General features: G+C 45.5%; 2 protein-coding genes across 2 annotated transcripts in view; one reads left to right on the plus strand and one right to left on the minus strand.

Moving 5' to 3' along the window:
* The window catches only part of LOC140200569 (uncharacterized), a 556670-nt gene that overhangs the window by 340169 nt on the left and 193430 nt on the right, over positions 1 to 23071 (minus strand). The gene's annotated exons all lie outside the window — the stretch shown is intronic.
* Positions 1 to 23071, plus strand: part of LOC140200568 (uncharacterized) — an 85248-nt gene that overhangs the window by 14170 nt on the left and 48007 nt on the right. The window contains exons 4-7 of the mRNA XM_072264081.1: positions 11987 to 12322; positions 21550 to 21819; positions 22381 to 22722; positions 22801 to 23061. Of these exons, the coding sequence (XP_072120182.1) occupies positions 11987 to 12322; positions 21550 to 21819; positions 22381 to 22722; positions 22801 to 23061 (1209 nt within the window). The remainder of the gene's footprint in view (positions 1 to 11986; positions 12323 to 21549; positions 21820 to 22380; positions 22723 to 22800; positions 23062 to 23071) is intronic.

Below are 23071 nucleotides of genomic sequence, written 5' to 3' on the forward strand. Positions count from 1 at the left end.
CCACAAAGACAGTGGGAGATAAAGGAAAAGAACATGAGGAGATTATGAAAAGTGTAATTGTAACGGGTTCTTGAGTTGGTATTACTAATCACCTCAATGTTGACCAGAACAAAGTAGTGCTGATGTTTAGATCACATCATATTAGTCATGTGCATTCGACACAGTTTTTGACATAGTATATGAATATTGTAAAACAGGCCAGACTGGACATTATATTTGGAAATGAGCCTTGCCATGTGAGGTTTGTGTTGGAGGGGGTGAGTTGGAAAGTTGGGGGAGCATTTTGGGAACAACAATCACAACTCTACAAATATTCAAATTGCTATCTATGTTGGGAAGACTGGAACTCGGGGCAAATTGTGGGCGACCTCTGCCCACATCAAATGGTCACACCTCTCATCTGGTTTCTCTGATGACAGGTGTTCCTTCCATATCCTGGCTCACCCACTCTGTCTGGCTGTTAAGCTGCAGGTGAAACCCAGAGGAAAGAATTGCTGTGGTCTTGATCAGCATACCGAATGCCCTGTATGCCCAGCATACAGAATGGTGGACCCTGATCCAACACAATTTCCACTGGAAATCCGTGGAACCAGAATACCGGATGCAGGACAAGCTCAGCCATTTCCACCGCTGACGGCAGTTTGTGCAACACGAAGAATTTGTAGGCTTTTGAAAAACAATCTACCATGGTGACGGTCTTCCCTTTAGAAGATGAAAGACCCATGACAAAATCCATGGAGATGTGTGCCCATAGTCTTTTTGGATTAGGTAGAAGATGAAGGAAGCCATGAAGTTGGATGAGGTGTTCCTTGTTCCGGCCACACACCTTGCAAGCCTGCAGGTATTGTTGGACCTCTTTACCCATTCCCAACCACCAGTAGTTTCTCTTAATAAACTCGAAGGTCCTGGTAACCCCTGGGTGAGTGGTCATTCTAGATGTGTGTCCCCAGTGAAGTACCTTAGTCCTGACAAAACTTGGGATGAACAGATGACCCAGAGTACCATTCTTGGAAATCACCCATTGTGGCTGGGCCTTGTGAACAAGTGTGTCGATTCCCCAACGTATGAGTGCTATCATGTTAACTTGGGACAAAATGGTGGAAGGTTGCTCCTCTCTTTCAGGTTCATTGAACTGATGAGATAAAGCATCCGGTTTTTAATTCTTTGACCCCCGGTCCATTGGTCAGAACAAAATTGAACTGGTTAAGAAAAAAGAGAAATCCTGACCTGCCTGGAATTCAGACTTTTTGCTTCCTGAATACATCCAGGTTTTTTATTTTTTTTTGTACATATAAATAAATGGGTTTCTGCCCCTCTCAGTCCAGTGACATCATTCCTGCAATGCCAACTTGATCACGTGCAGCTCTCTCTTTCTAATGTCATAGTTCACCTCTGCCAGAGAAAAATGGACATGGGTTCAGTTTATTTTTTGAAGGTGTCCATTGAGAAAATATGCACCCACTCCAAGGATTAAGATGCCTTCCTCCATGATGAAGAGAATGTCCGGGTTAGGTGAAACCAAAATAGGAGATGACATGAACTGCTGTTTGAGTTCTGCAAAAGCACTCTCCACTTCGGCAGTCCAGTCAAAAGGGCCTGTGGATCTTTTAGTTAATACTGTCAGCACAGCCTCCACTGAGCTGAAGGTCCTGATGAACTTCAAAGGTTCAAAAGTTCAATTATTATCAAAATATACAACTATGAGATTCTTCGTCTCCAGAAAGCCGCAAAACCCAGAGGGCACGATCATCCATCTCCAAATCCCTTCTCCCCACAAAAAAAATGAACAAAAATGCAACAGACATATTGATCTCCAAACACCCCCTCCCACCCCTGCACACAAAAAACATGAAAGATTGGGTGAAAAACATAATATATAAAAACTTATAAAGCTGAAAAAAAATCTATAGTCCAAGTCCATATTCAAAATGCAGAAAATCTGGGTAATATTCTCCAGGCCCAACAGCAGGTATTTCAGTCCCTGCAGCAGAGTGATCCCACCAGCAGTCAAAAGGCAGGTAGCCAGTTCTCACCTTCCGCATTCATCTCAATGCTTCAGTCACCATTGCCACTTTAATCAGCGAACAATGGAAGTTTTAATCTGTGAAATGGAGGCCATCATTGGCTTGTGCTCCATCCAGCAGCCTTCTCATCACATTTATGCTGGAACCATCTTGACTGGAAAACTTTCTGTAAAAGTTGGCAAATCCCAGGAATCATTGGATTTGCTTCATATTGGATGGTTGTGGCCAATCTCTGACTGCTTGAGCCTTACTAGGGTCCATCTTGAGACTGCCATTGGAGATGGTAAAACCAAAAAAATGAAAAGGTGATTTTGTGAAATTTGGTTTTCTCCAGCTTGACCTAAAGTCCATGATCTAGAAGCCTCTTTAAAATATCTCTGACATTAGCGACAAGCTCCTCCATGTACCTTGAGAAAATTAGGTTGTCATCCAAGTTAACAAAGGCACAGTTATAGACAGCATCCCGAAGGACATAATTTATAAAGGCCTGGGAAACTGCTGGAGCATTTGGGAGGCCAAACGCATGCCTCATAGTGCTTTGTCAGTGTGTTGAATGTAGTGTCCATTTGTCGCCCTGTTTTCTGTGGAACAGATTGTACGCACTCCACAAGTCCAGCTTTGAGAATGCTCTTGCCCCTTGGAGAATCCCAAAGGCAGCGTTCATGAGTGGAAGCGGGTAACAATTCTTGGCCATTATGCAATTCAGTTCTTTATAGTCAATGCATGACTGCAGGCCGCCCTTCCTTTTTCTCAATGAAGAAGAAGAAGCCTGCACCCTCTGTTGAGGTGGAGGGTCGAATGAATCCCATGGCAAGAGCTTCTTTTATATACTCCTACAAAGCACTTCCCTGCAAGTTTGAGAGTGCATGCAATCGACCTCATTGTGGACAAGTACCAGGCAGAGGATCTTCTGAACAGTTGTAGGGTTGGTGCAGTGAAAGAGTCGAGGCCTTTGTCTTGCTGAAGACCTACATAGAACGTAGAACATAGAATAGTACAGTACATTACAGGCCCTTTGGCCCACAATGTTGTGCTGCCCTTCAAACCCTGCCTCCCATATAACCCCCCACCTCAAATTCCTCCACATACCTGTCTAGTAGTCTCTTAAACTTCACTAGTGTATCTGCCTCCACCACTGACTCAGGCAGTGCATTCCACACACCAACCACTCTCTGAGTGAAAAACCTTCCTCTAATATCCCCCTTGAACTTCCCACCCCTTACCTTAAAGCCATGTCCTCTTGTATTGAGCAGTGGTGCCCTGGGGAAGAGGTGCTCGCTATCCGCTCTGTCTATTCCTCTGAATATCTTGTACACCTCCATCATGTCTCCTCTCATCCTCCTTCTCTCCAAAGAATAAAACCCTAGCTCCCTTAATCTCTGATCATAATCCATACTCTCTAAACCAGGCAGCATCCTGGTAAATCTCTCTGTACCCTTTCCAATGCTTGCACTTCCTTCCTATAGTGAGGCAACCAGAAATGGACACAATACTTCAAGTGTGGCCAAACCAGAGTTTTATAGAGCAGCATCATTACCTCGTGACTCTTAAACTCCATCCTTCCACTGATGAAAGCTAACACCCCATAAACTTTCTTAACTACCCTATCTATCTGTGAGGTAACTTTCAAGGATCTGTGGACATTTACCCCAAGATCCCTCTGCTCCTCTACACTACCAAGTATCCTGCCATTTACTTTGTACTCTGCCTTGGAGTTGTCCTTCCAAAGTGTACCGCCTCATGTTTCTCCGGGTTGAATTCCATCTGCCACTTCCCAGCCCACTTCTGCATCCTATCAATGTCTCTCTGCAATCTTCAACAATCCTCTACACTATCTACAACACCACCAACCTTTGTGTCGTCTGCAAACTTGCCAACTCACCCTTCTTCCCCAACATCCAGGTCGTTAATAAAAATCATGAAAAGTAGAGGTCCTTATGGGACAGCACTAGTCACAACCCTCCAATCCGAATGTACTCCCTCCACCACTACCCTCTGCTTTCTGCAGGCAAGCCAATTCTGTATCTAACTGGCCAAACTTCCCTGGATCTCATGCCTTCTGACTTTCTGAATAAGCCTACCATGTGGAACCTTGTCAAATGCCTTACTAAAATCCATGTAGATCTTATCCACTGCACTACCCTCATCTATATGCCTGGTCACCTCCTCAAAGAACTCTATCAGGCTTGTTAGACACAATCCGCCCTTCACAAAGCCATGCCGGCTGTCCCTGATCAGACCATGATTCTCTAAATGTCCATAGCTCCTATCTCTAAGAATCTTTTCCAACAGCTTTCCTACCACAGGCATAAGGCATACTGGTCTATAATTACCCGGACTATCCCTACTACCTTTTTTGAACAAGGGGACAACATTTGCCTCCCTCCAATCCTCAGTACCATTCCCGTAGACAACAAGGACATAAAGATCCTAGCCCGAGACTCAGCAATCTCTTCCCTTGTCTAGTGGAGCACTCTGGGAAATATTCCGTCAGGCCCCGGGAACTTATCCGTCGTAATATATTTTAACAACTCCAACACCTCCTCTCCCTTAATATCAATATGCTCCAGAACATCAACTTCACTCATATTGTCCTCTCCGTCATCAAGTTCCCTCTCATTGGTAAATACCGAAGAGAAGTTTTCATTGAGAACCTCGCTCACTTCCACAACCTCCAGGCACATCTTCCCACATTTATCTCTAATCATTCCTACTTTCACTCCTGTCATCTTTTTCTTCTTCATATAATTGAAGAATGCCTTGGGGTTTTCCTTTACTCTACTCGCCAAGGCCTTCTCATGCCCCCTTCTTGCTCTTCTCAGCCCCTTCTTAAGCTCCTTTCTTTCTACCCTATATTCCTAAATAGACCCATCTGATCCTTGCTTCCTAAACCTCATGTATGCTGCCTTCTTCCACCTGACTAGATTTTCCACCTCACTTGTCACCCATGGTTCCTTCACCCTACCATTCTTTATCTTTCTCACAGGGGCAAATTTATCCCTAACATCCTGCAAGAGATCCCTAAACATCGACCACATGTCCGTAGTACATTTCCCTGCAAAAACATCATCTCATTTCACACCTGCAAGTTCTAGCCTTATACCTTTATAATTTGTCCTTCCCCAATTAAAAATTTTTTTGTCCTCTCTGATTCTATCCTTTTCCATGATAATGCTGAAGGCCAGGGAGCGGTGGTCACTGTCCCCCAGATGCTCACCCACTGAGTGATCTGTGACCTGACCCGGTTCGTAACTTAATATTAGATCTAGTATGGCATTCCCCCTAGTCGGCTTGTCAATATACTGTGACAGGAATCCGTCCTGCACACTTAACAAACCCTGACCCATCTAAGCCCTTGGAACTAATCAGGTGCCAACCAATGTTAGGGAAGTTAAAGTCACCCATGATAACAACCCTGTTATTTTTGCACTTTTCCAAAATCTGCCTCCCAATCTGCTCCTCGGTATCTCTGCTGCTACCAGGGGGCCTTTAGAATAATCCCACTAGAGTAACTGCTCCCTTCCTGTTCCTGACTTCCACCCATACTAACTCAAAAAAGGATCCTGTTACATTACCCACTCTTTCTGTAGCTGTCATAGTATCCCTGATCCATAATGCCTCCCCTCCTCCCCTTCCCTGCTTCTCTATCCCTTTTAAAGCACTGAAATCCAGGAATATTGAGAATCCATTCCTGCCCTGGTGCCAGCCAAGTCTCTGTAATGGCCACTACATCATAATTCCATGTATGTATCCAAGCTCTCAGTTCTTCACCTTTGTTCCTGACTCTTCTTGCATTGAAGTACACACACTTTCTACCTTACTACCTTTACACCCTTTATTCTGCTTCTCTCTCCTCAAAGCCTCTCTATATGTTAGATCTGGCTTTACTCCATGCACTTCTTTCACTGCTCTATCGCTCAGGGTCCCATCCCCCTCGCAAATTAGTTTAAACCCTCCTGAACCATGCTAGCAAACCTACCTGCAAGGATATTGCTCCCCCTCAAGTTCAGGTGCAACCTACCCAACAGGTCCCACCTTCCCCAGAAGAGATCTCAATGATCCAAAAATCTAAAACCCTGTCCCCTGCACTAACTCCTCAGCCACGCATTCAACTGCCATCTCCTCCAATTCTTACTATCACTGTCGCGCAGCACTGGCAGCAATCCTGAGAATGCCACCCTTAAGGTTCTGTTCTCCAGCCTTCTGCCTAGTTCCCAAAACTCACACTTCAGGACCTCATCCCTCTTCCTGTTTATGTCATTGGTACCAACATGTATCATGACTTCTGGTTGCTTTCCCTCTCGTACCAGGATGTCGTGCACCCAGTCAGAGACAACCCGGACCCTGGCACCCAGGAGGCAACAAACCATGTGGGTGTCCTTCTCAAGTCCACAAAATCTCCTGTCTGCTCCCCAACTATAGAGTCTCCAATGACAACAGCTCTCCTCCTCTCCGTCCCACGCTTCTGCGGGTCAGACTCAGTGCCAGAGGCCCTGCTTCCATGGCTCACACCTGGTCGGTCATCCCCGCCAACAGTATTCAGGACGGTAAACTTATTATTCAGTGCAATGACTACAGGGGTGCTCTGCACTGACTGTCTACTCACCTTCACTTTACCCCTCTGACTGTCACCCAATAACCTGCTTCCGACAGTCTAGGTGTGACTACCTCCCTGTAGCTCTCATCTATGACTGTCTCATTCTCCCTTATGTGCCGAAGGTCATCCAGCTACTGCTCCAGATTCCTTACACAGTCTTCCAGATCGCTCAGCTGCGTGCTCTTCAAGCAGATGTGACTCTGCGGGAGAGGGGAGTTCCCCCAAAACTGTCACATCTCACATGAGAGGCACATCACCTTTTTAGGAGACATTGTAAAGCCTAACTGGGAGCAAGCTCGTCCTCCGCCTCTTCTCGTTGAAGCCTCTCGAGTCAAAGCCTCAAAGCTGCACTCATTCACTGGCCCACTCACTCACTGGCCGCTCGCTTGAGCTACCCCTCTATTTATTTGTTTGAGCTTTTCAAACTGCTTGGTCACCTGACCTCGATTGCCCAATCAGCTGCCTTCTGCTGAGTCTGAGCTATTCAAATCTTGATTGTGCTTTCTGCTGAGCTATTCAAATCTTGATTGACTTGATTGCACAGTCCAACGGCCGAAACTGCCAGAATCTCTCGAGTCAGAGCCTCAAAGCTCCACTCCTTCACTGGCCCACTCACTCACTGGCCGCTCCGCTTGAGCTACCCCTCTATTTATTTGTTTGAGCTTTTCAAACTGCTTGGTCACCTGACCTCGATTGCCCAATCAGCTGCCTTCTGCTGAGTCTGAGCTATTCAAATCTTGATTGTGCTTTCTGCTGAGCTATTCAAATCTTGATTGACTTGATTGCACAGTCCAACGGCCGAAACTGCCAGAATCTCTCGAGTCAGAGCCTCAAAGCTCCACTCCTTCACTGGCCCACTCACTCACTGGCCGCTCCGCTTGAGCTACCCCTCTATTTATTTGTTTGAGCTTTTCAAACTGCTTGGTCACCTGACCTCGATTGCCCAATCAGCTGCCTTCTGCTGAGTCTGAGCTATTCAAATCCTGATTGTGCTTTCCGCTGAGCTATTCAAATCTTGATTGACTTGATTGCACAGTCCAACGGCCGAAACTGCCAGAATCTCTCGAGTCAGAGCCTCAAAGCTCCACTCCTTCACTGGCCCACTCACTCACTGGCCGCTCCGCTTGAGCTACCCCTCTATTTATTTGTTTGAGCTTTTCAAACTGCTTGGTCACCTGACCTCGATTGCCCAATCAGCTGCCTTCTGCTGAGTCTGAGCTATTCAAATCCTGATTGTGCTTTCCGCTGAGCTATTCAAATCTTGATTGACTTGATTGCACAGTCCAACGGCCGAAACTGCCAGAATCTCTCGAGTCAGAGCCTCAAAGCTCCACTCCTTCACTGGCCCACTCACTCACTGGCCGTTTTCCACAGCACAGCACCTCTTCCAAATCCTTGTAGATGGAAGGGATTTCAACTGGCTTGGGTGTTACAACTACTCCTGAACATTCCTCTTAGGATAACTCCTGAGGCTCCTTAGGTAGCAGGGGTGATTCGGTAAATTCTCTTCCATAGGTTTACAAGAATCTTTTGTTCAGACAGAGAACAAATCAGAATTCAAATTCTCATCCTTATCCACAGAAAATGCGAATGAGGCACTGCAAATGGACTTCGTGTTCCTGGGACTAGGCTCTAAGGGACTACATTTAGGAGCCTTTCTCTTACGTGGACATGGCAATGGGTTTCCTTAGGCTTGGCTACTAGGGCTTCAGACTGCTTGAGCACCGCCTTGGTGGGCCTCTTGGCTTGCTTCTGAAATAAAAACCCTCTCTCTGCAGTTCCAGTGCACCCCCGACTAGACATGGTCGGGACTCACATGGTACTGTTGACTGGAGCTGGCTTGTTTGCCCTTGGACGCTGAATTCGGTCTTCCAAAGGCTCCAGGTTACCCTGAGCAAAAGTCTGCCTCCTTGTCAGCCGAGGCCTCAGGGGAGTCTGGGGGACAGAATACCAAAGCAATCATATTCCCTCTTGCAATGACTTGATAATGCAATGATTTTCCCATCCTTCCAGTTCTTGCAAGGGTTATACCCAGAAGATCTCTGCTTTCAACTTGACACCAGAATCAGTAGGATTGGGAGTAGTGGCTGCTACCACTACAGTCTTCTCGACACTGCACAATCTTAGCAGTTTTTCCAATGGCTGCAACCCCCCTTTTGGTCTGGGCAGATCCTGCAACAGGAAGGTTTTACAAATGCCATTAAGGGTGTATTCAGGCGTTCAGCCTGCATGTGACCTGCTTTCCTACAGTATTAGCAGCAACATCAACTCTGACACCCAGACCTCTCATCAGTGAGAGTCTTGTGCAGCCGATTTGCATTGGCTCGACAGGATCTTGTGCAGGAGACATGCTGGTCATTGAATGAGGGCAGAAATGGAACAATGAAGCGAGGCTTGGGCAAGTCCTCTTCAACCTCTGGAGAAAGCGTTCAGCCAAGTGATTATCGAGGCTGATGAACCGATCAATTGGAGCCTCTAAGTCCTCTACCAGCTCTCCTAAGGCAAAGGCATCCATTAATTCGACTCAGAATCTGTGGCAGTACAGAGGGGGCCAAAGCTTCCCCGTTCCAGCCACAGTCCTCAGCCAAAGGCCGAAACTCAGTAGCACAAATGGCTGCTGACCAACTACCTTGCCGCATGTTCATCAAATGGTTCGAGGCTCTGTTTACGCTGGTGGGATGATGGCGCACCCTCTTCTTGGCGTTCATGAATTCTTCCAAATCAAGAACAGATTTTTAACCTCCATTCCCAATGTGGAATGGCCTAGGCCAGGCCTCACTGACCATCACTGCCTAAGGTCGCTCCGAAGTTTTGTCAACACATCCAAGTGGGCACATGGGGAGACAGCATACTCGACCACTGCTACTCTCCCTTCCACAACGCTTATAAAGCCCTCCTCCACCCACCGTTTGGAAAATCAGATCACTTCTCCGTCTTGCTGCTGCTGAGTACAGCCAGAAGCTGAAACAAGAGGCACCCATAGTTAAAACCGTCCACGGTTGGTCCAACCAATTGGTCTCTATGTTACAGAATTGCTTTGATGACATCAACTGGAATGTCTGTCGTGATGAGGTTGACTCCGAGTTTTATCCGGATGAGGATGACTCACGAGCTTCATCTGGAAGTGTATTGAGGATGTTGTCCCCCAAAAATCGGTCGGGGTCTATCCAAACCAGAAACCCTGGATCAACAGTTTTGTGCGTGCCGCACTTACCACACGAGACAGAGCTTACGCCATCAGGAACCAACAGGAACTCAAGAAATGCAACTATGATCTACCCAAAGTCATCAAGGCAGCAAAATAACACTACAGGAACAAGATCCAGATACAACTCTCCACCAACACACGCAGCTTATGGCAAGGTCTGCATGCCATAGCAGACTTTAAAGCTAAACACAGTGGAGTTTCCAACATCGCTGCCTCTCTCGCAGATGAGCTAAATCTTTTTTACACTCAGTTCAATGTTGCCACCACTGAGTCCCTGGGGAGAGCCAGCGAAGCGACCTGCACTTTGGTCATCTCTGAGACTGAAGTACGCAGGATGAGCGGACAGTCACAAGGCTGTGGGACTGGACAACATCCCAGGCCGGGTACTCAGAGTGCGCAGCACAACTGTCAGGTGTGTTTACAGACATTTTTAATCTCTCCCTCTCCCAGTGTAGAGTGCCCTCCTGCTTCAAAACATCCACCATTGTTCCTGTACCTAAAAAGACCAAGGTAACATGTCTGAACGACTGGAGTCCTGTAGTACTCTCGTCAAGAATAAGCAAGTGCTTTGAGAGGCTGGTCAAGGACTATCACCCACACTAGAACCCCTACAATTCACCAACTGACACAACTGATCAACAGATAACACAAAAGCCACAGCTCTACACACCGTCCTTACACATCTGGAGGAAAAGGATGCTTACGCGAGAATGCTGTTCTTAGATGACAGTTCAGCATTCAACACTATACTTCCCTCCAGACGACAAGAAGCTCAGAGACCTCAGCCTTCACCCTGCCTTGTGCAGCTGGATCCTGGACTTCCTCTCAGATCGCTGACAGGTGGTGAGAGTGGGATCCCTCACATCCACCCCTCTGACCCTCAACACAGGTGCCCCTCAGAGCTGTGTCCTAAGCCCCCTCCTTTATGCTCTGTATATTCATCACCGTGTCACCACCCACAGCTCCAATCTGCTAATTATATTTGCTGATGATACTACATTGATTGGCCTTATCTAAAATAATAAAAAGGCAGCCTACAGAGAAGTCATCACCCTGACACAGTGATGTTAAGAAAACATTCTCTTCCTCAGTGTCACAAAAACAAAGGAGCTGCTTGTGGACTATGGGAGGAAATGGATTGATTAAATGAACAGTTTGAAGTTCCTCAGCATACACATCACCAAGGATCTCATGTGGTCTGTATATACTGGCTGTGTGGTGAAAAAAGCACAACAGCTCCTCTTTCACCTCAGACAGTTGAAGAGGTTCGGCATGGGTCCAGATCCTAAGTACTTTCTACAGGGGCACAATTGAGAGCATCTTGATTGGCTGCATCACTACCTGGTACGGGAACTGTACTTCCCTCAATTGCAGGACTCTGCAGAGAGTGGAGCTGACAGCACACTGCATCTGTAGATGTGAACTTCCCACTATTCAGGACGTTTAAGGAGACAGGTGCATAAAAAGGGCCCAAAGGATCATTGCTGACCTAGTCACCCCAACCACAAACTGTTCCAGCTGCTGCCATCCAGGAAACAGCACCGCAGCATAAAAGCCGGGACCAACAGTCTCCAGAACAGCTCCTTCCACCAGGCTATCAGACTGATTAATTCATGCTGACACAACTGAATTTCTATGTTATATTAACTTCCCTGTTGTACATATTATTTATTATAAGTTACTATAAATTGCACCTTGCACATTCAGACACGTAACATAAAGATTTTTACTCCTCATGTCAGCGAAGGATGTAAGAGATAAAGCCATTTCAGTTCAATTCTGGATAAAGGAGCGAGTTGATTCTGTCTCAGGTCTTGCCTGACAAGGGCTAGCAGTGCAGTGTGGTGTGTGCAGGATCCACCTGATCCCCACGCATCTCAAGAAACCCTGTCACAGGGTAGAGCAGATGGAGATCCAGCACAACCATCTTCCACCTCAGTCTGTCTTCCAATCACTCCTCTCCTGTCATGAAATATCTCTGGATTCAGCTAGGTTATTCTAGACAGACAGATCTTCACAAGCTGCATCTGTCTCACTGAAGGTTCTGCAGAAGATCAAAAAGAATGGGAAAAAAATGTTCAACATTAATGACCTACTTGGGGTAAAGGAAATATGTCTTAAATATTCATTCAGTTGTTGTTGTTTCTCTCTACACAGAAAACAGAGATCAGGTTTATTTCTTGGAAAAAAATTATGATGATATTATACTCGAAAGACCAGACAATCCTGGAAATGGCCCTTTTGTCTTGGAATGGAAACCACACTCAGAGCAGCACACCTACCAAATGGGGACTTTCATCAGAAACATCTCAGGATGGTGGACTGGAAATTGGAACGATGACTGGAGATCGTTTAACTTGTACCAGGAAATGAGATTGGATTATAGTACTGGTAATCTGATAATTAACGGACCCAACTTTAAATTTGCAGGATTATTCACTTTAACTCAAGCACAGAAAAACGTGAAGCAATATGAAATATTTGGAATCAAAGGTAAGTGGGGAAGACAAGAATTTCTGATAATCTTCAAATAATTTCAGAGGTTGTGAGAATCATGAGATTTCTTTCACCCAGTGAAGAGTGAATCTCCCATTAAAACAAATAGGGGGAAGATTCTTGATATCTGCTTGTGAAATTTTTGTCAGGAGCAAATATCGTTTGATCATTTTACCAGATACAGCAAGGAAAAGAAGCAACAAAAACAAAATGCTGGAGAAACTCAACAGGTCAGCTAGCATCTATAATTTGAAATGAACTGTCTATGTTTCGTTCTAAGACCCTTCATGAGAACAGGAAAGGAAAAGGGCAGAAGAATAAAAGACTGGGGTAGAGGGAGGAGTGACAGCTGGTAGAACATAGAACAGTACAGCACAGTACAGGCCCTTCGGCCCACAATGTTGTGTCGACCCTTAAACCCTGCCTCCCATATAACCCCCCACCTCAATTTCCTCCATATACCTATCTAGTAGTCTCTTAAATTTCACTAGCCTATCTGCCTCCACCAGTGACTCAGGTAGTGCATTCCATGCATCAACCACTCTCTGAGTGAAAAACCTTCCACCAATATCCCCCTTGAACTTCCCACCCCTTACCTTAAAGCCATGTCCTCTTGTGTTGAGCAGTAGTGCCTTGGGGAAGAGGTGCTGACTGTCCACTCTATCTATTCCTCTTAATATCTTATATACCTCTATTATGTCTCCTCTCATCCTCCTTCTCTCCAAAGAGTAAAGCCCTAGCTCCCTTAATCTCTGATCATAATGCATACTCTCTAAACCAGGCAACATCCTGGTAAATCTCCTCTGTACCCTTTCCAATGCTTCCACATCCTTCCTATAGGGAGGGGACCAGAAATTGACACAGTACTCCAAGTGTGGCCTAACCAGAGTTTTATAGAGCTGCATCATTACCCCACGACTCCTAAACTCTATTCCTCCTCTTAAGAAAGCTGACACTCCATAAGCTTTCTTAACTACCCTATCTACCTGTGAGATAACTTTCAGGGATCTGTGTACATGTACCCCCAGATCCCTCTGCTCCTCCACACTTCAAAGTATCCTGCCATTTACTTTGTACTCTGCCTTGGAGTTTGTCCTTCCAAAGTGTACCACCTCACACTTCTCCGGGTTGAACTCCATCTGCCACTTCTCATCCCACTTCTGCATCTTATCAATGTGCAATCTGCGACAATCCTCCACACTATCCACAACACCACCAACCTTTGTGTCGTCTGCAAACTTGCCAACCCTTTCCTCCATCCCACATCCAGGTCGTTAATAAAAATCACGAGAAATAGAGGTCCCAGAACCAATCCTTGTGGGACAACACTAGTCACAACCCTCCAATCCGAATGTACTGCCTCCACCACAACACTCTGCTTTCTGCAGGCAAGCCAATTCTGAATCCACCTAGCCAAACTTCCCTGGATCCCATGCCTTCTGACCTTCTGAATAAGTCTATCATGTGGAATATTGTCAAATGCTTTACTAAAATCCATGTAGATCACATCCACTGCACTACCCTCATCTATATGCCTGGTCACTTCCTCAAAGAACTCTATCAGGCTTGTTAGACACGATCCGCCCTTCACAAAGCCATGCAGACTGTCCCTGATCAGACCATGATTCTCTAAATGCCCATAGATCCTATCTCTAAGAATCCTTTCCAACAGCTTTCCCACCACAGACGTAAGGCTCACTGGTCTATAATTGAATCCGTGGGAGGAGAGTGGGTACATGTGAAAGGGAGGGAATGACGTGAGAAGCTGGGCTGTGATAGGTGGAAGAGGCAATGGGCTGAGGCAGAAGGAAGCTGATACGAGAGGACTGTGGAGTATGGAATAAGGGGGAGGAGATGGGAAACAAGGGAGGAAGGTGTGGGTAATGTGCAGCTCACAGAGGCTGGTGAGGGGAAAGAGACTGGGAAGGGCCTGTTGTCTGGGAATGGAAACCAGACTCATGGCTAGACATCTGGAAACTGAGGCCCTTCCAATGAACAGACAAGGCCTGGTGGAACAGGGTGTCTCACTCGAGAATGAGACACGTGTACCAGCAGATGGATCTGAATTCTGGAACCATTAATTTGAGAATTAGTAAATACACCTTTGAACTTGCAGTATTGTCCACTCTGAGTCAAACACAGCCAAGGAAACAAATTCAGAAATAATATGAAAACTTTGGGATTAAAGGTGAGTGGGCCAGACAAAGATCAATAACATGTTTCCATGCAAATAATTAAAGTACTTCTCCCACTAAAACAACTAAGAGAAAAAGTATTTGTTCATTGCCTCAGACATAAAAATGGTTTGTCAATTTTCTACAAGAACAGGAAGCCATGGAATCTACCCCTCAGTGAGTATTATGGTCTGTTCACTGTCATGGTGTAATAGGGACTGAATTGTGTTGTGAAACATGTCGATGACTTGTAATAAATCTCAGCACGGTGGGTCTGGGGTGAGACTGGACATTGAAACTACTGATCAGTGTTACCCAGTGGACCATGTCAATGGCTCACTTGGTCAAGATCAATGAGGAAGCCAATTTCTGTGGAATTTGGACCCTGTCAGAGAGTTCACTCCATAAGGGCAACTTCACAAAGGGATATATGTATTAATTCAGTTGCATCTTAAACTTTGCAGAGCTCGTTGACTTTATTAACTTTGTCTCCAACTTTCACACCGCCCTCGTTTACCTGGTCCATTTCCGACACCTCCCTCCCCTTTCTAGATCTTTCTGTCTCTGTCTCTGGAGACAGCTTATCCACTGATGTCTATTATAAGCCTACTGACTCTCACAGCTATCTGGACTATTCATTTTCTCACCCTGTCTCTTGCAAAAACACCATCCTCTTCTCGCAATTCCTCCGTCTCTGCCGCATCTGCTCTCAGGATGAGGCTTTTCATTCTAGGACGAGGGAGATATCTTCCTTTTTTAAAGAAAGGGGCTTCCCTTCCTCCACTATCAACTCTGCTCTTAAACGCATCTCCCCCATTTCACGTACATCTGCTCTCACTCCATCCTCCCGCCACCCCACTAGGAATAGGGTTCCCCTGGTCCTCACCTACCACCCCACCAGCCTCCGGGTCCAACATATTATTCTCCGTAACTTCCGCCACCTCCAACGGGATCCCACCACTAAGCACATCTTTCCCTCCCCCCCCTTGCATTCCGCAGGGATCGCTCCCTACGCAACTCCCTTGTCCATTCGTCCCCCCACCCCTCCCCACTGATCTCCCTCCTGGCACTTATCCGTGTAAGCGGAACAAGTGCTACACATGTCCCTTACACTTCCTCCCTTACCACCATTCAGGGCCCCAAACAGTCCTTCCAGGTGAGGCAACACTTCACCTGTGAGTCGGCTGGGGTGATATACTGAGTCCGGTGCTCCCGATGTGGCCTTTTATATATTGGCGAGACCCGACGCAGACTGGGAGACCACTTTGCTGAACACCTACGCTCTGTCAGCCAGATAAAGCAGGATCTCCCAGTGGCCACACATTTTAATTCCACATCCCATTCCAATTCTGACATGTCTATCCACGGCCTCCTCTACTGTAAATATGAAGCCACACTCAGGTTGGAGGAACAACATCTTATATTCCGTCTGGGTAGCCTCCAACCTGATGGCATGAACATCGACTTCTCTAACTTCCGCTAATGCCCCACCTCCCCCTCGTACCCCATCTGTTACTTATTTTTATACACACGTTCTTTCTCTCACTCTCCTTTTTCTCCCTCTGTCCCTCTGAATATACCTCTTGCCCATCCTCTGGGTCCCCCCCCCTTGTCTTTCTTCCCGGACCTCCTGTCCCATAATCCTCTGGTATTCCCTTTTGCCAATCACCTGTCCAGCTCTTGGCTCCATCCCTCCCCCTCCTGTCTTCTCCTATCATTTTGGATCTCCCCCTCCCCCTCCAACTTTCAAATCCCTTACTCACTCTTCCTTCAGTTAGTCCTGATGAAGGGTCTCGGCCTGAAACGTCGACTGCACCTCTTCCTACAGATGCTGCCTGGCCTGCTGCGTTCACCAGCAACTTTGATATGTGTTGCTTGAATTTCCAGCATCTGCAGAATTCCTGTTGTTTGCATCTTAAACTTGTTTGCATTCTTGAATCAAAATTACCATGCGGAGACCAAAAATAGAGAACAGCTGGAATTTCCCTATGTGAAATGTGAGCAAGTAAAGGACTTCCAGTCCTGTGTTTGCTAAGGTGAAATTCCCAGCTTGCTGGCATTTACAGGAGGTGAATCTGCTGGCACTCTCAATTGCTGCACTCTACACGTACAACCAGGGTTTTGTAGGAATACACTGATATTCCCCGGCATTGACAGTGGGAAAAACTGCTGGTGGTCCTGGTGCGAGGTCACTCATTTCACTGGAGAATTTACAGGGTGAGGAGGAAAGGGTGCAAGAAAGGAAATTACTTGATTCTGAGTTTGTGTTTAGCTGAATTTGTTCATTTATAAGTATTTTCAAATGATATTATATGTTAAATAATTATTAAATGAAAATATCTATTTATTTAATTTTAATATAATTGGTGCCATTCCGAAACATTCCAACACTCTGGCAGCTTCAGCAGGGGACCAACCTGGGAGTGTGACTCTATCTCCTGTGGACAATTCTCCACAGTTGTGCAGGTGGGGCTAGTCTGTCCCATCTATATGACATAAAGCCAGTCAGTTAGACCTTGCCACTATATATGGCATTGCCAATTGGCTCCAGGTTGCTCCCAGCCAATCTTTGTCCTCTGGAGAATCAGAGCTGTGAGCTACACAACCCAGCCCAATCCTGTCTGTTAGCCTAAAATTAGTGCTGCATGCTGGGTTGGTGAGGGGAAAGCTGACTGTCTCATGGAGACACAAAAGTCTGCAGATGCTGAAATCTGGAGAAATGCACAGTGCTGGAGGAACTCAACAGCTCAGGCAGCACCAATGCAGAGAAATGCACAGTCTGTGTCCATTTCTCTCCAGAGATGCTACCTGACCTGCTGAGTTCCTTTGGCTTATGATGTGTCGCTGTCAGACAGACTAAGGAACAGTAGAGTTAGGTCCTGAAGTGCCATCCTGACCAAAGGACTGGCCTCAGACCATTGATCCTGGAATGAAATTACACCAGATTGAATTCACCACAGCAGAATATCCATTAACCTACACACCCCTGGATTTCATTATTTCTTGCCATGTTCCAGGATGGACAAAGTCAGGGAATTCTTTTAGAGAACCAGCCTCTCTCTGAGAGACCTTCTTCATGGAGGGTCAATAATTGGAGACCTGCCCAGGTACATTAAATAGAGTCAAAGAGTCTTGGAAAAGTACAGCAGAGAAACAGGCCCTTCGGACAAACTAGTCCATTCCAAAACCATTCAAACAGCCTACTTTCATTGACCTACACCAGGACCATAGCCCTGTATCCCCTAACCTTTCATGTTCATGTCCACACTTGCCTTAAACGTTGAAATCACATGCACCACTTGTATTGGCAGCTCATTTCACACACTGACGACTTTCCTGTCATGTTCCCCTTAAGAGGGCATTGATGGCAGTTACATACAGGCCTCCCAACAGTGGCTGGGATGTGGACCACAGGTTACAACAGAAAATAGAAAAGGTGAGTGTAAAGGACAATGTTATGGTAGTCATGGGAGATTTTAACATGCTAGTCGATTGGGAAAATTAGGATGGTATTGGATCTCAAGAGAGTGAGCTTGTTGAATGCCTAAGAGATAGATTTTCAGAGCTTTTTGTCATTGAGCCTACTAGGGGATCACCTATACTGGATTGGGTGTTATGTAATGAACCAGAGGCCATCAGGGAGCTTAACGTAAACGAACCCGGAGGAACCAGTGATCACAATATGATTGTGTTCAACTTGAAATTTGATAGGGAGAAAGTAAAGTCTGGTGTAGCAATACTTCAGTGGAGTAAGGGAAATTACAGTGGTATGAGAGAAGAGATGGCCAAAGCAAATTGGAAGGAGCTGCTGGCAGGGATGTCAGCCGAGCAGCAATGGCATGAATTTCTTGGAGTAATGAGAAAGCTGCAGGACATTGAATTTCAAAAATGAAGGAATACACAAATGGTAAAATAGTACAACTGTGGCTGATAAGGGAAGATTTTGGACCAGCTTATTTCCAACCGTGATAAGACTGCTGAACGGATCCTGATCCGGATCTGGGCCATACCCTCTAAATATCTGGACCTGCCTCTTGGTTTTTTTGCACTACCTTACTTTCCCTCTTCTATTTTCTATTTATGATTTATAATTTAAACTTTTAATATCTACTATCGATTTGTACTCCAGGGAGCGCAAAGCGCAGAATCAAATATCGCTCTAGTATCAATTGTTTGGCGACAATAAGGTATGAAGTATAAAGTAAGGGAAGTCAAAACTAATGTAAAATCAGAAGAGAGGGCATACAACAAAGCAAAAATGAGTGGGAAGACAGAGGATTATGAAGCTTTTAAAACCCTACCGAGAGCAACCAAAAGAATTATTAGGATGGAAAGGATGAACTATGAAAGCAAGCTAGCAAATAATATCGAAGAGGACAGTAAAAGTTTTTTCAAGTATGTAAAAAATAAAAGAAAAATGAGGGTGGATAAGGGTCACTAGAAAATGAGGCCGGAAAAATAATAACGGGGGACAAAGAGATGGCTGATGAACAAAATGTGTATTTTACATTGGTCTTCACTATGGAAGACACTGGCAGTATGCCTGATGTTGTAGTCTGTGAAGGAAGAGAAGTGGGTACAGTTATTATTACAAGAGAGAAAGTGCTCAAAAAGCTGAAAGATCTAAAGGTACGTAGGTCACCTGGACCAGAGGAAAAGTGCCCTAGGTTTCTGAAAGAGGTAACGTTAGAGTTTATGGTGGCACTAGAAATGACCTTTCAAAAATCATTGGACTCTGGCATGGTGCCAGAGTACTTGTCAATTGCAAATGTCACTCCACTCTTTATGAAAGGAGGAAGGCAGCAGAAAGGAAATCACAGACCAATTAGCTGTCCTCAGTGGTTGCAAAGATATTAGAGTCAATTGCTAAGGATGAAGTTATGGAGTACTTGATGACACGAGACAAGGTAGTACAAAGTCAGCATGGTTTCCTTCAGGAAGGTGCCACAGATGAGGCTGCTTACCAAATTAAGAGACCGTGGGATTACAGGAAAGTTACTAACATGGTTAGAGCATTAGCTGATTGATAGGAGGCAGCGAGTGAGAATAAAAGGATCCTTTTCTGGTTGGCTGCCAGTGACTAGTGGTATTCCACAGGAGCTGACATTGGGACCACTTCCTTTCATGCTGTATATAAACGATTTAGATGATGCAACAGATAGCTTTGCTGCCAAGTTTGCAGATGATAGGAAGATTGTTGGAGGGGCAGGTAGTGTTAAGGAAACAGGTAGGATGCAAAAGGACTTAGATTAGGAGAATGGGCAAGAAATTGGCGAATGAAATACAATTTTGGATATGCACGGTCATGCACTTTGGTAGTAAAATAAATGTGTGGACTACTTTCTAAATGGGGAGAAGATCCAGGAATCTAAGATGCAGAGGGACTTGTGCAGAACACCCTGAAGGTGAACTTGCAGGTTGGTGGTGAGGAAGGCAAATGCCATATTAGCATTCATTTCAAGAGGTCTAGAATGTAAGAGCAAGGATGTGATGCTGAGGCTTTATAAGGCACTAGTGAGGTCTCACCTTGAGTATTGTGACCAGATTTGGGCCCCTCATCTTAGAAAAGATGTGCTGGCATTGGAGAGGATCCAGAGGAGCTTCACAGGAATGATTCCAGGACTGAAAGGTTTATCATACGAGGAACGTTTGATGGCTTTGGGTCTGTACTCACTGGAATTCAGAAAGATGGGAGGGTGGGGACCTCATTGAAACCTTTCGAATGTTGAAAGGCCTAGACAGAGTAGATGTGGAAAAGATGTTTCCCATGGTGGGAGAGTCTAGGTAAGAGGGTATGGCATCAGGATAGAGGGGCGCCCTTTCAAAACAGAGATGCGGAGAAATTTCTTCAGCCAAAGGGTGGTAAATTTGTGGAATTTGTTGCCTGATACAGCTGTGGAGGCCAGGTCATTGGGAGTATATAAGGCAGAGGTTGTTAGGTTCTTGATTGGACATGACATCAAAGATTACAGGGAGAATGCCGGGAAACGGGGTTGAGGAGGAGATAGAAAATAAAAGATCAGCCATCATTGAATGATGAAGCAGACTCGATGAGACAGGTAGCCTAATTCTGCTCCTATGTCTTCTGGTCTTATGGTCTTAAACTTTTCACATTTCACCCTTGACCCATGCCCTCTGGTTGTGGTCCACCCCAACCTTAGTCGAAAAAAGCCTTCTTGCATATACCTTATCTATACCCCTCAAATCTCACAATCTTCTACATTCTAAGGAATAAAGTCCGGAAATGTTCCATCTTTCCTTATAATTCAAGTCTTCCAGACCTGGCAACATCCTTCTAAGTTTTTCTCTGTTGTCTCTACTTTTTCTGCAATATTTCCAACTTTCCTGTAGATTGGTGACCAAAACTGCACACAGAACTCTGCAGGTGGCCTCACCAACGTCCTGTACAATTTCAACATTCTGTAACTGCAATGATCTATGATGTCAATCTTGTCCACAGTCTCCCAGGCATGTGTCAGGTTGACTTACTGAAGTGTGCTGGCACCTGAGGACAGAGTCAGACTGGTGACTTTTCCATGTAATACGGTAATCCTGGTAAGACAGTCGCTACAGTTCCAGTGCACCTTCCGCTGGTGAGATTAAATCTCCTGCCTACTGGGGTGTCGAAAGTTAGAAGCCCCTTCAAACAGGTTGTCCCTGAGCTGAACTCTGACACTCCAGTGGGTTCAGGGGAAAGGTCCCTGGTTCTGATTTGCCTCACTAACCCAGGCTGAGCTGGGCTGAGTTCCAATGGCCCTGCTGTGCAATTCCGCGACTTGGATGCACACATTAATGCAGAACTGCTGAGAACAGAAACATCCTGAGGTCAAAACTGAAAATGCTGGAAAACCCAGCAGATCAGGCAGCATTTGTAGAAAGGGGAACAGTTAATGATTTCAGTCAAACACACATCATCGGAGTAGTTTGTATTCCAGATTTCCAGCATCTGCAGTTTTCCTTGACGGTCACATCCTGAGTTCAGTTCGAGCCCGATCATTGGACTGTACACGTCACCACTCACTCTGAATCTCATTGGTCTGTTTCTCACAGTTGAGACGAGTTCACAGCGGCCTCTGTTGGGCAGTGACGCCACCCTCAGCTGTACCATCTCCAGACTCCCAGATACCGTCAGTCTCCACTGGAAACCAGTGGGCTCATCCCAGCAGAACAGGAGAAACACTGATCAGATCCGCCTGAATAACACCGTCTATCTGACGGTCCGACACGTTACAGTGGAGGATGGGAAGTTGTATCAGTGTGAAGTGCGGGAAAACGGAAACATTGTTCTCACAAGCAAAGCAGATTTTACTGTAGACACACGTAAGTGTTGTTATCAACTGTTGGATATTAAAATTGCACTTGTATCATCAGTGGTTCATGTAATGTTGGGAGTGAACCCCTTGAAAGAGTATAGTCTGTGATCAACAGTCCTGTGTAATTTGCATCAATAGTTAGACAGAAGCTTCCAGAAAGTCTCTCTGTGGAGTAGCTGCCTGCTTTTCTCTGTGTAACAGTCACAGCACACAGGAAGGAGGCTCTTCTGTCAGATTTGTACAGAAGACACGTGTAATTAGACACGTGTAAGTGTTGTTATCAAATGTTGGATCTAAAATTACATTTGTATAATAGGTGGTTCATGTAATGTTGGGAGTGAACCCCTTGGAAGATTGTAGTCTTTTGAAACCAAACTGTAATAAGTACTTTTTTCATAGTTAATTTGCTTTTATGTGGAATTCACAAAATGCCACCATTTAAACCTTGAACAGCTGGACAAAACATAAAACGTTTTTATATAAATGTGGATGAGAATTTTTCATCATTGTCTCTGAAAATAGACTGTTATAACAGGTGACTATGTTCTCCACTGTCTCTCTGATACAGCTTTATATCGGAAGCGTTACACCCTTTACCGTCCCAGCACAGATTACAGTGAACTCCACCTGATTTGCTATTCTCGTTCTACTTATTACTCTACTGCTGAGTGGAACTGGGGATCAAGTCAACGTCAGAACCACCAGAAACAAATAGCGGCTGCAAGATATTCTGAGCCCATCAGTGTCAACAGTATCGACTTTAGGCATCGACTGGTGACCTCGCTGGTACAATTCAATGGCAAGGATTTCAATGTGAGGATTGTCCCGGTTTTGTTTGGAGATGCTGGAATTTACAATTGTTCTCTGGGATCAAATACATTTCCGACCATTGAGCTAATCACAGTGAAAGGTGGGAGACAGAATGTTGCAGTTGTTTTTACCAATTAAGTCATTGTTTAAAATGTAAATAAGCTGCTTGTTTCCACAGTCACAGCTGAACCATCTGATACAGTGACTGAGGGAGACACCGTTACCCTGAGCTGCTCTGTGTCTGATGTCACTGCATCAACCAAACTGGTTTGGATCAACGGAGACGGTGAAACTGTTCGAGACAAAACACTGACTGGGGACGAGAAATCACTGAGTCTGATCGTACAGAAAGCTGACAGAGGCAGAGGGAAATGGACGTGTGGTGTGTTTGATCAAGACAGGCTCCGGCTTATCGTCCCGTATTATCAAGAGCGCAGTGGTGAGTTACT

This window comes from Mobula birostris, chromosome 7 (assembly GCF_030028105.1).
Source record: "Mobula birostris isolate sMobBir1 chromosome 7, sMobBir1.hap1, whole genome shotgun sequence".
Classification (NCBI taxonomy): Eukaryota; Metazoa; Chordata; class Chondrichthyes; order Myliobatiformes; family Myliobatidae; genus Mobula; species Mobula birostris.